General features: G+C 30.5%; 1 protein-coding gene across 1 annotated transcript in view; it reads right to left on the bottom strand.

The window, feature by feature from the left end:
- Positions 1-13,667, bottom strand: part of CPSF1 (cleavage and polyadenylation specificity factor subunit 1) — a 40,323-nt gene that overhangs the window by 4,434 nt on the left and 22,222 nt on the right. Inside the window, exons 15-22 of the mRNA XM_014431498.3 lie at positions 11,415-11,608; positions 11,143-11,332; positions 8,298-8,373; positions 7,064-7,216; positions 6,792-6,977; positions 6,458-6,547; positions 5,230-5,388; positions 4,190-4,342 (exon numbers count right to left, since the gene is read on the bottom strand). Coding sequence (XP_014286984.1) covers positions 4,190-4,342; positions 5,230-5,388; positions 6,458-6,547; positions 6,792-6,977; positions 7,064-7,216; positions 8,298-8,373; positions 11,143-11,332; positions 11,415-11,608 — 1,201 coding nt within the window. The remainder of the gene's footprint in view (positions 1-4,189; positions 4,343-5,229; positions 5,389-6,457; positions 6,548-6,791; positions 6,978-7,063; positions 7,217-8,297; positions 8,374-11,142; positions 11,333-11,414; positions 11,609-13,667) is intronic.

Genomic DNA, 13,667 nt, shown 5'->3' with positions numbered 1-13,667 from the left:
TCCAAAGATCTTTCTTAGGACTCTTCTCTCCCAAACCAGTAGAGCTCTTCTATTTTCCTTGGTTAGAGTCCACGTCTCACTACCGCACATTACCACTGGTCTAACTATAGTTTTATACAACAAAAGCTTTGCTTTCCTGGAAAGACTTTTGTATCGGAGAGCTTTTGCAGAGCATAGAAACATCTTACTAATAATTCCTACTACCATTCTGCCCTTAATTTCTACTTCTAAATTATTGTTCTCCGTCACAACTCCTCCCAGGTACTTGAAAGTACTGCAGCTGAGAAACATGTTTTCCCCCACATCCACAATATCTCTCCTCTCCCTGGTCTGTCTAGAGGTTTCCATATATTTCATCTTTTCACTATTTATATTAAGTCCTAAATCCTGTGCTGCTCTCTTGAATTCTTCTACAGCACCGGCCAGTGCTGTTTTGGTTCTCCCTGTGATGACTACACCATCCGCATAAGCCATATGTTGTGTGAGCCTGTTGTAAATGGTGCCACCCAGCTTTGTCCTTATTTTCCTAATGGCAACTTTTAGGGCGAGGTTGAACAGTACTTGTGATAATGGGTCTCCTTGTCTTAAACCACTGTTAACCCTAAAGCTATTAGAGATGCCCACTCGAGTTTTCACCTTGCAACTAACTAGTCCTTTCCAGGGTCATCTTTGTTAATCTTATTAACTTCCAAGGTATTCCCAGTGACTGCAATGCCTTTAATAATTTTCCTCTGTCTACACTATCATAAGCCTGTCGGGAGTCAATAAAGAGGTGGTGTAGGTCAACATTGAATACGTTTTCTCGAGCATTTGTCTGATCGAGAACAGGTGGTCTGTTGTTGACCGTCCTGGGGGAAAACCGCTCTGGTACTCGCCCAACAGTTGTTTGCTCCATTCCATCATCCTCCTACAAATTCCTACCGACAAGATCTTGTAAACTGTTGGAAGGAGCGCTATACTTCTGTAATTTTCACATTTTAGTTTATTCCCTTTCTTATGTATAGGGACTATAATAGCTTCTCCCCAGTCAGCTGGTATTTTTTCTTTCATCCATATATCCCATATCACCTTGTAAATCTGTTCTCAAGTGTCTTCCCCTGCGTATTTAATTAATTATGAAGGGATTTCATCGACCCCTGGAGACTTATTATTTTTCAAGGACCAAATTATGTCCATAATTTCTTCCCTGTCCAGTTGTACCTCCTCATCAATATCCTCTTCATTATTAGATTGGTAAACCAGGTGAAAGTACGTATTGCTTGTCTCGGGCTATTAGTTAAAAAAACTATCATATTACTCGAATACATACTAGTTTTTCATAAATCATATCTTAAGCCGTAAAGGACACTATTTTAATACTAGTAGTGAAGTATGGTTTCCTAACTATTCCATGACAACCCTTACGACATCCATAACTCTTTCCAACTACGAGAACAATTAATATCCCTTAAGATTCCCGCTATCCTCATTCTTGCTTCATTTGATGCTGAAAGCCTCTTCATCATGGCTCAGGAACTGACGAGATGGAAGGAGGAATTGGCTAAGTTTAGAAGATGGAGCATTAATATTGGATATGATGGGGCGAAGGGGGTTGCCAGGTTTGTGGATTTTAGGAAGTCCGTACAGTCGAGGAGGTAAAGAATTATAAGAAATTAGCTTGTAGTAGGTGGGACGGTTAATTAATTTATTTTGAAGAAGGTTTTTAATATGGTGATTAAATTTATTCATAAGTGAGCGGGTGGGATCACGGGTTGAAGGTAGATAGGTGGATTGGTCAGAGGAGTTGATTTTTTCATTGTATTCCGTTTTATCTAAGATGACAGTCAGGTTTCCTTTGTCAAACTTTATCAAAAAATAAAGTAGACGATCTTTTTCTCATTCTAAACCCTGATAAAATCCCTCAGATCCTTTCTTATTTTAACTCTTACCACCCTCACCTTCATTTCACCGTTGAAACCGAAACTAACTCTTCTCTCCCCTTTCTCGACCTCCTTATTATAAAGAATAATAACGGCTCCTTGTCCACTGACTGGTATAACAAACACACTTACTCCGGTAGGCTACTAAACTATTTTTCCCAGCACCCCCACCATCTTAAAATCAATATTGTCAAAAATCTCATACACTGTTGCCTTTCCTTATCCGATCCCCAATACCACAACACAAACATTCACCATATTAAGACTATCTAGCTTTCAAATGATTTTCCCCTTCACATCATAAACAAACTTTTAAACTCTTACATTAACCGTTCTACGCCTATTCCTCCTTCTCCAAACTCTCTACATCCACCATCCACTCTCTCTATTTATAGATCCCTTCCATATGTCCCCTCTCTCACTGACAACATACAAAAATTCTTAAAATCAACCATTCCTTCACTATGTCTTGGACTCAAGTCTCATAATAAACTATCTTACTTTTTTACTAATACTAAGGATCCTACTATTCCTCCCCAATACCGCTCTAACGTTGTTTACCGGATTCCTTGTTCCTCCCCCAACTGTAATTCTTCATACATAGGCGAAACTAAGAACCACCTCAGATCAAGTATCTCTCAACATAAATTATCTATAACTTCCCACAACTCAGCCGCTTCCAAACTTTCAGAACATGCCCTTACACTTAATCATGGTTTTGATTTTGACCATACCACAATTTTAGCCACTGTTCCAAATTACCAAAAGAGACTCATCTCAGAATCCATTTATATACATCCTGAAACCCTTCCAGTTAACCACAAAATTGATAAAAACTGTATCTCACATACCTACAGCCATATATTAAACTTAATTAAGACTAAATAATTTTACACTCATTTTATTATCATCACCAAATTTTTCTATTATACTTTTGTTTTTCACCTGTTTGTTATCTCTCTATCACTTATATTATTTATCACTACTTTCACTTATATTTATTCATCTATGTTTCATTAACTTTCACATTTACTCTGTTTTTTTGTAAGTTTTTACTTCACTTGTTTCTATTTATTTATTTCACTTATCATTATCATCATCTATATTGTTAACATTCTATCACAATTTTTCACTTATTTCTATACTTTAATACTTACTTTTAATTTTTTTATGTACTTCTTTTTACATCTTATACTTGTACTTTTTTTTATTTTGCAAACTTTCACTTCCGATTTTTAAATTACCTTATTTCACTTATTATTATTCATATTACTCCTGTTATCTTCACTATTACTATTATCAGTATAGATAAATGATTATTTTCACGATATATAAAAACTACAGTTGTTATCATTGTCTAATTATTTTTCTTATTTACTTCTTTGTAATTTTTTATATTTTTAATACTCTTTATCTACTTTTACTTATTATTAGTTACTTCTTTTACAATCATTGTTATTATATCCTATATTGTATTAACTACTCTAACTATATTTTCTTCAGTATATACTCGTATTATTAGAAATGATATGTATCATTCTAATTTTACTTAGTTATTCCTAAATTAGAAAATTATTATAGTTATTATTATTATTATCATATTTCTGTATCTTTCTCTTATTATTTTTCATTTTTCGTCATATCTTTATGATTACTTTTTGTATACACAACGTATTTGAAATAGAAATATAGCCATTAAACGGCCTGGCCACCTCCTCCCCTCTTCCGCTTCATTGTTGCTTTCCGTTCAACCGTTCGCTTTGAACAGCCCTGATGAAGCCCTGCAAAGTGGGGCGAAACGTCGGACATTAAAATAGTTTTAAACTATTTGTTCTTCTTTTTTTTACCGCAACCCTGACCATCTACTTATAGTATGTAAATTAGTTGAGAAGTATTGGAGATCTTAGATAAGGGACAAACAAATATTTACATTTTTATTAAAATGATCAACTTATACCTCATTGAACGAAATAAATAAAAAAAGTAAAATAAATTAAATAAAATTAAATATATTATATAAACAGATAACTCAATCAATTAATTCCATCATACAATAATTATAATGTAAGCCAAAAGACTAAAAAATAAACTAATATTTTGCAAAGAATGAACTTAATCAAAAAACCATATTAATCGAAAATTATTTAACCAATATGGTGTTATTTCTGAATAAGAAAGTTGAACATATGGTTATACTTTGGCATATACAACACCTCAATTAACATACATATTTTTTTATAACTGTTATATATAAATACAAATTCTTATACCTTTTGTCCGACAGCAGAAACAAGAAATCCAACAACATGAGTCATAGCAGTTATTGGACCTTTCTGATCCTTATTGTAGACCATTTTAATTCTGTTTTTCGTAAGGGGTTGCCCAGGTTCAGGTACTACATCAATGATATCAAAGAGCCATATCTATAAAAAAAATTCAACAAATTACATCTGTTATAAAATATGATGAAGAAATTGGATTCAGAGAACAATAAGGATATAATGTTCAGGATCGAAGCAAAATAATTATGAATTATGAACTTGTCATTTGCTGTTAAATGGTTTATATTATTTAACTGAAACTGCCACAATCAGCAGATGTGATGACAATGAATAGAAAATCTGAGATGAAAGGAGTGTCAGATGGCTTCTACCATAGATTCCTAAGGGAATGAAGTTTATTACATCATATAACACACAATTGTATTTCAATAGTTAATTTAAATTTTCTATTAAAACAATTCTTGAGTATCAACTTAGTAAAACAGCATATATAAGAAAAAATAATTTACTATTTTTAGCATTTTTTTCTTGAGATTCTTTGGTACATAGCAATCATTTTCTTAGGCTGTTTGCGATGGTGCATTATCTTGAAGCAAAGTCACTTTTTGGTGCCTTTTTTGATATTCTGGCCATTTTTCACAAAAAAAAAAAAAAAAAAAAAAAAAAAAAAAAAAAAAAAAAAAAAAAAAAAGCTTGACCCAAATCAATCACTTTTTGTAAGTAGGATACAATATCAATGGTTTCGCTTGGTTAGTCACTCATAATAGATCATACTTTTGATCCCAATAAACACAAAGCATTTTCTTACGAAAGAAGAAAGATAAAATAAATAAAATATATTTATGAATTAAATATAAGCCATTCAAAAGAACTTAGTTAGCCTTCAAGGAATATGACAAATTAAGGAATTTTATCCTGAATTAATAAGGATTAATGCAGTGGATCACCTCTAACAATTCACTATCAGCAAATTTAATAAATCTGTAACAGTTTAATCTAACTGAAATAGTTAGTCAATTTATAATTACCCTTCCACGACTGGTGATATCTTCGCTGTAGTTATAATTAGTACCAAGAGCAATATAACCTTTTAGGCCACTTCTTGTACCTTCATAAGCCAAACTTACATTTTTCAAGCATGTCACATGTTCCCAATCATCTAAATCCTTCTTGGTATTTGGAATTATCTGTAAGTATATATACATATATCAAAACATACAGTAAATAAAACAAGAAATATATAAAATCAATAGCAGTAACTAGATAATTATATAAACTCAATACAAATAGATAAAATTAATAAATGAACAGTTATTTTCTAACTTAATTATAATTATACTAAATTATGTAATAAAAATTATACAAACTTAATATTACGATTATGAGTATGAATTATGAATTTTAATAAAAGTTACAAGTAGTTAGGCCAGTTTTCGCTGAGATCGTTTTCTACAATGTAGCACATATTTTCAATCACATACATAGATAGAAAAAATATACACAATTCTTTATAAACATTAATATAATCAAATATAGTTCACTTAGATGGCTTTAATAATACAAGCAATAATTAATTTCCTTCTAACAGTTCAAGTAAGTACATTATAACTAAATTTTCAGAGTTATTTTCATTATGTTCAATAGTAAACACATTTGAAAGATAAATTTTGTGCAAACTATCTTCGAGGGTTAAATAGTACACATTTGTTCTTTACGATAATTACACTACATATACTTTTCATTTGATTGGTTAAGCTAGTATGGAAATTTTCTTGATCAGTCTTGTCAAAATTAAAACTATATAAATTGGGTACAATGTAGTCATGATAAAACAGTTTCTATTCCTTGGACTTGCAAAGTCCTCCTCCATACTTTGGTTAACACATGGCCTATGTGCAATTTTGTGCAATGGTGCATGGTGGCATGGTGTGGTCGTGTATGACCCGACCTTTACTAGCATAATCCCTTTTTGTAGGATAGGTGAAAATTTTTACCTGCCTTGGCTGACAGTACCCCTATCAAACATGCTGGAATGAGGCTAATCCTATTGGCATAAATGTATGCCATGAGCAACGAATGGGTGAGAGCAATAATAAATTTACAATTTGTTTTATTTTTCTATTACATCCTTAAACATCCTGAGGTTTAATTGGATAAGAGATCATAATAAAAACAATAAATTAAAAATATCAAAAAAGAAAAAATTTAAAAATAGTTTAATCAAAAATTAAAAATAGAAAAAAAATAATAACTTACATCCCAAGATACTGGAGAAAATAGGGAAACACTAAATTTTTCAGCAAGAGGGTAAGGGAAACGATCATCTTTTTCTTCAATAGAAAGTTCCTGAAAAATGAATTATTATCATTAAATTTATTGATAAAATTAGGAATTATAACAGATTCATAGCAAAGAACAACTCTTTTTAATATAAGTTTTAAAAGGAACAGAAAATGAAGTAACATTGAAAACAGATATGGGAATTTCCGATGAGTGAACTGACATAAATAATTTATTCATCAATTTGAATCTAACTAATTAACTCAGGTACAAAAAAAAAAAAGAAGTTGGTTTATATCTTAAATCTTACTTTGTCCTCTCCATTGAATTTGTAATATTCCCTTGTAGGTTCAGCCACACTTGTTACAATACAGTAAGTTTTACTTTCAATATGATATGTGACAAAATGTACAGTACATCTCAACGGAACCTTCCTCACAGGCCAAAAAGCATCATAATTCAAATGAGTGGGTAGTACGCTGATTCTCAATTCAGCCTGTAAAAAAAAAAATCTGTGTAAATAAATCATTAGAAAATAGTATAGCTATTACAATAACTCTGATGAATGGAATTTTGTCAAACCTTTTTGTTAAAATATAGGAATCCTTGAGGGCAGTTAACATTATGGAATGCAGCGAAGCACCTAACAGGTCCATCAATATGCATAGGGTGAAGTCGCAATTCACCCCTTGAGGTCAAGAACATCCAATGAGGATTAGTACCACAGATGAAGACCTGAAGGAACACATTTTGAAAATATTATTACATGTTGATTTATTACTTGAGCAGAAATAAAGATGCAACATAAAAGTTATTTTTAAAAACCTTATAAAAAAAAAATTATCTTCTTTCAATAATGATAATGATACTATAGTTCAGGAAAATAATTGAGGTTTTAACTTTTTCTTCACTTCCAGTATATTAATAGAAAGGAGAGACTGGAAAGTAATGTAGCTTTTTTTATATTAAATTTAAACAAATACAATTTAAACAATGTCGTAATCACCCTCGTTATCAAAAAACTTTTCCCATTCAGTCTGCAAATTTTCAATGCTCGATCGATAAAAATAAATTGGTTTTAGGGAACATCATCTAAATGTGGCATTAGGGATATCATAAAATTTTTAAAGTTTTGTTAGACAAAAAGTTTTCAGCAATAAGAATAAATGGAAAACCAAAGGTGCAACTTTGAGGAAGCATTGGTAGGTGGGAGGGGACAACCATACTACTTTCATTCACTAAATTTTTTAAGGGTTCATCTAGGGCAGTGCGATCTTCCAATATTTTATGACAGAACAATACTTATTTAATACTCTTTCAGACAAATTTTTACAATCTTCACAAAAAGAACGCCTTAAAATATCCAAAACACCATAATGTAAATAAATGTTCTAGATAGTTAAATTAGCAGAAAAATTAGCTTATGTACAGAGCCTTGTACTAAGAATTAGAAGAAGAAGAGAACTTAGATAGTTCTCTTAGAACATAAACCTGAATTGTCATTTTTCTGGTATAATAATAATGAGTAGGCTGGAAAGGATATGAATTTTTTTTTTTTTACTCGGTGAAAGAACGACCAAAAATTGAGCAGAAATATAAAAATACTTGAAATTTTGAGACCTAATTATATAAGGTACCAAATATATGAATCCATGACTACCTGCAATTGGTTATGTATGGCAACAGCTTATCAATCAAAGGTGGTAAAAAAAATAAAGGGAAACTCATAATGGTACATGACCCTTGTTCAGTCTCATTCAACTATCGTAGTCTAAGAGAAACAAGCAATGGAGATAAAGTAAAAATAAATAATTACCCCATTATAACCCGACACATTGCTGAAATATCTTAGCTGGCCCACTCTTATGTCATCAGGATCATCAGTCTTATCTCTGAAATAAATAAAAAAAAGTTAGAAGGTCCACTTTAAGATATCCCAAATCTAATTAGATCATTTATTTTAGAAAGGTAAAAAGTCCAAAATTAACAAGATGTACATATTTTTTCACAATTGGAAATAGAATAGATTTGTATTTCTACAAATTTTAAGAATTTTAGATTGTGATTTTAAGAATTTTCTAGTATTCAATTGAAAATAAAGTAAAAATATAAATGTGTTAAAACAGTTTTTTCTGGACTAAACAAAACCTATTTTTTACACTTATCCCCTTCCTAAAATAAATTATTTCATTTGGAATAATAAATTTATGATTATAAACATTTTGAGTTCATATCACTATAACTAAACCCATATACTATTCAGTACACCCATATACTATCTGTACATTCGTACTTGAGAAGATTCACAACATGAATTCCAATATTAAAAGTTATACAATTTAACAACAAAGTTATACAGCCAGTGGGACAAGCATCAAAAACACAATAGCTTGCACAAAGTGGATCTGTGGTAAACCAAAAACAAGGAAATGAGGCTTAAGTTCAGCCTATTTGATGAAAGCATCAACATTTTATTTTTAAAGGCTCTCAGCTCTTGGTTTAATAGAATTATCAATATTCCAAATCCAACATTTTTCCCCGATCATCACTTTTTCACACATAATACTGCCGGGCTTTCACAAAAGCTGAGTATTGGATCAGAGTGGAACCACTTAATTATTTAGCTCCTTTTTGTGTGTAACAGGTTTAAGGAACCTCTACAGAGCAGTTTATGATATTGATCATAAATTTATCAGAATTAAATTTTACAAAACACCGTTCCAATATGAATTTTGTGTCTCCATTTTATTGTCAAATTATGACTTCTTTCACATAACTCATAATTGAAAAAATGGTTTTACCAGATAACTTTGCTTTTGTTGAAACTAAAATGATACTTAGGATATTAAGTAAAAACTTTGCACTTTTTTTAATTGTTACTAAATAAATACAAAACTAAGCACCAAAACAAAATAGGTTTTTGCACTTTTGTTTTTAAAGTCCATAATATTTTCAACATTTAAAACACAAATGAACTCTGCATAAACATCACTTTTTGTGATACATTTCTTGGAAAATGGACCATTTTCTCCAAAAGGTAAATAATAATTGTAATATTCACTTAATTTGTGAAATATCATCAAAAATATTCGTTCTACAAGAACTATCATGTGGAACTTACATTTCAGTCCATTAGAGAACATTTAGGCACAATTGTTCTCTTAAAAATGGCGGATAACCAAAAATATCGACATGTGAAATTTGAAAAAAGTAACTGTTGTAATTATAAATTTAATTGTATTTATTAAATTCTAATAAGAAAGAAAAATAATTAATTTGAAAGGAATATGGTCCGGGTGCGGTCAAAAAAACTCAAATAGTAGAAATATACTATTTTAATGAGCCAACGTTTCGCCCCACGTTGCAGGGCTTCTTCAGGGCTATTTTGACGGCAGTCAAAACAAAAAATCTTCTTTATATTTATATTCATTTTTTTTTTGTTTTGACTGCCGTCAAAATAGCCCTGAAGAAGCCCTGCAACGTGGGGCGAAACGTTGGCTCATTAAAATAGTATATTTCTACTATTTGAGTTTTTTTGACCGCACCCGGACCATATTCCTTTCATCTTTACACACGGTCAATCAATAATCTTCCAAAAATAATTAATGAAAGATGGGTGTATAGAACATGAAACAGTGATTGCACTCAAAACATAAAAAACTGCCTAAGTGCTAATTGTTACATTTCTATTAAATTATAATGAAATAAAGTCTTTGTATAACAATTATGAATATGTGAAATAAACATTCAGGGTGAACTTCATATTTATTATTTTCAATAGAATTAATTTAAAACATAATAATTAAAGCTTGAAAAGTTTTTTTTTTTTAAGTTTTGTTTATCCACAATTTTTTAAGAGAACCATTGATCAAAACATTCTCTATGGGCTAAGATATGAAGATTATTCTTGTTGAAAGAATAATTTTAATGATACTTTACTTTTTAGGGAATATTGTCAATTTTTGGAGAGTTGTATCATAAAAAGTGGTGGTCGTTCAGAGATCATTTTGATTTAAAATTGTTTTGACTTTAAAAAACAGAAGTGCAAGCTATTTTGTTAGGCTTATGTGGAATTACTTAGTTTTGGAGTTATTTAAAAAAAAAAAAAAAAAAAAAAAAAAAAAAAAAAAAAAGCTAATTTTGCATAAAATACTTTTGTAGTTTCCAACAAAAGCAAACTTTATGAGTAACATATGAAAGTATGGCTTATCATGTATAGGAAATAGGCAAAGAAAACAGTAAAATAAGATATAAAAGACACTCCAAGATATCGAAGGTAATCAGTAAGCTGGTAGTATAAGAGAACTCTATACTAATATAACAGAATAGAAAGAAAGTATGGGTTATAAAGCTAAAAATGGGAAGGGGTACAAAGTCGGCAAGTGTTTTTTGCTTTGGTTATAAAGTACAAAACCAACAAATATATAAAAAATGGCATTAATGAAGTAAAAGAAACTAAAAATATTGAATTTACTTCATCCACATATAATGAGTATTCCCAATTCAAGAAGTGATAAACTATGAAGACACAGGTCAGTCAAAGGATTTTGATCTTGAAGAAAGAAGTGAGATATATTGGAAATAGAAAGAAACAAGCCCAAAGAAGAAAGCTAATTAGTTTAGCAAGAGAATAGCCCATAGATATATCAAAAGTAAATTACCTGTTTTCGACTTCTCTTGAAAGAAGTGTTCCAATTTTTGAAAACCTCATATTTAAGCTGACATGTGGATAGGAATAAGCTTGATAAATCAAAACTTCATTATCTAGTCTAATAAGCAGAAGCGGCCTGTTGCCATTATGGCCCAAACCAACTAATAATATTTCCTTCACGTCTGCTTCTGGGGCAGGATCTAGAAAGTATAAAAAATAAAATCCATTCCCTTCTCATCTTCATACCCAAACTTAGAACTGTTATATTTTAATACTACTTACTTGCATCATTATGAGCCTGAGCAAGGGTGGGTGGAGCACCGAGGCTGTCGGAGAGGATGTGAGAACCCAATCCAATATTGGCAGCGAGGTAGCAAAGCTTTAAATCAGGAAGAGAATATATTTCTAAATGTCCATTGTCACGAGTAAACAGTACCCAATAAGAAATACGACTATCCAGTAAATGTTTTCTCCACCTTTAAGAAAACATATTAAGAGACCGTTGTGTGCAAAAAGCGAGATCGACCCTCAACTCTCCAGTATATGCCGGCACATTTCAAGGGACACTTATGTGCTATATGCAATCCAAAAATCGATAGCGTTTCCTTTCTCCACCTTTAAGAAAACAAAATCAGGAAAAGTTAAAGAATATCATCCAATTTAAAATATATATGTTCATTTTTTAATACTTTTTTATTTTTGCCAAAATATATTTCTTAAAGCCCAAAGTTTGGTTTATTTTCATTTTTTATTCAACCTCTTAACTTTCCAATTGGTTTTTATTTTATTTTTTAACTATAAGTTTACTTTTATTGTTTCTGACTTTAAGTTATTTTGTCTATTGTAATTAAAATTTATTTTGAACTCCTTATCTAAATTATGGACATTTAAGAGATTTGTTAATGTGTATATATCCATTGTTATTGTGGGGCATCTATGTATTCATGTGTTTATACAGACCTCGATACCAAGGGCAGTAAGATTAAGAACTTGATACAGATTCATATGGGTCAGTTTACTGCAAATTTTCTGAGGCACGGGAACTGAATCGGTTTCTAGTTAGTGCTTTTACCCACTAGGTAGAGTACATTCAACCACTGGATCACCTCTTTATTCAGGCGACTTGATTTAGGGGTACCATCTCAGGAGTGACTCTCATCCATCAATTTCCACCAGAATTCACCATTAAGATGACGGTGGCTGTCAAAAGCGAATCAGAGACATACATTTTTTGTTTGATATGTGTCTATTGAAAAGCCTCAATTCTTGCACCTAATGTGAGCGACTTTCTTTTGCTATTTTATCTTGATTTTTTTTTTTAACTATATATAAAGTTATTTTAGTTTGTATATATATTTTTTATTATTTTGTACCACATAAATTTTTTTGTATTAATAATATGATATAGTTAATTTTATTTTATTTGTTTACATTTTAATATTAATAATCCCTTAATGTAGTTTTTTAGAAAAAAACCGACCAAAAAATCAATTTTTTTTTAATGTAAAAAACAATTTAGAATATTGTCTTGACGAAAAAAAATTAATAAATACAATAATAAAATTTTAATTTTAATTTTGGATTTTGATCCACATTGCAGAAAACAGCCGAATATTACAATGTTACACGTACATCGACTTTTTTTTTTCAAACTGCTATTTCGGAAAAATTTGTAGTTCAACTTTACTAGTTCAAATTTGTATTTTTACAACATAAATAATAGTAATACTACTATTTATTAAAAAAGATATTCGAATTTTTCTTTTGTTTGATATATTTCGAAGCAAGGTCCAACATATATATAGTCCAACATTGCAAGTATGAAATTGAAAAACGGCGTTAATGCGGATTATGATGTGTTATGATCTCTTCTTGTGAGATGTCGTACATCGACCAACCTACTCGCTACAATTGTCTGTTAGAAATGTCAGATAAGTAAAGCAAAATAGCTCCTATGTAAAGATGGGCTGAAGCTATATATAGAGGATTACAGAGAATAAATCATTGTTATTTATTTTAGTATTATCACATTGATATTTTCAATTCTCAATTATATTCAAGTGTGAAAAATTATAGCAGCATAAAATAGAATGCTGCTCAAATTATTTTGAGTGTGCACTGTTTGGCCTGTTCAGCGCACTTGAGTTAATGCGAGCATACAAATTAAGCAGTTAATTCTGCTTATCATTTGGAAAGTACATTTTCTTTTCTGTATTATTTTGGTTCTTCGGGGGGGTTTTCATTTTCAGGTCCTCCATATATTTTAAGGAATTGTGTTTTTTATTCTGGGGAAGAGGTTCCTATATTTTCATTCATGAGAAACCCCTCACTCTAGCAATATTCTCTAAATAAATGAATCAAGAAAATATAAAAAATTAGTTATACAGTTTCAGTTTCATACAATCACTAAAAACGTTTTAGCTAGAAAATTTTTTGCAAGGTCGAATCTCTCGCATAATTTAAAAATATATATATTACAATATATTAATATTATTCTCCAGAGCCTAAACTGAAAATTTCCATACATTTTATGAC

Source organism: Halyomorpha halys, unplaced genomic scaffold, assembly GCF_000696795.3.
Source record: "Halyomorpha halys isolate HHAL.00 unplaced genomic scaffold, Hhal_1.1 Scaffold977.1, whole genome shotgun sequence".
NCBI lineage: Eukaryota > Metazoa > Arthropoda > Insecta > Hemiptera > Pentatomidae > Halyomorpha > Halyomorpha halys.
This window is presented reverse-complemented; position numbering and strand designations above follow the sequence as displayed.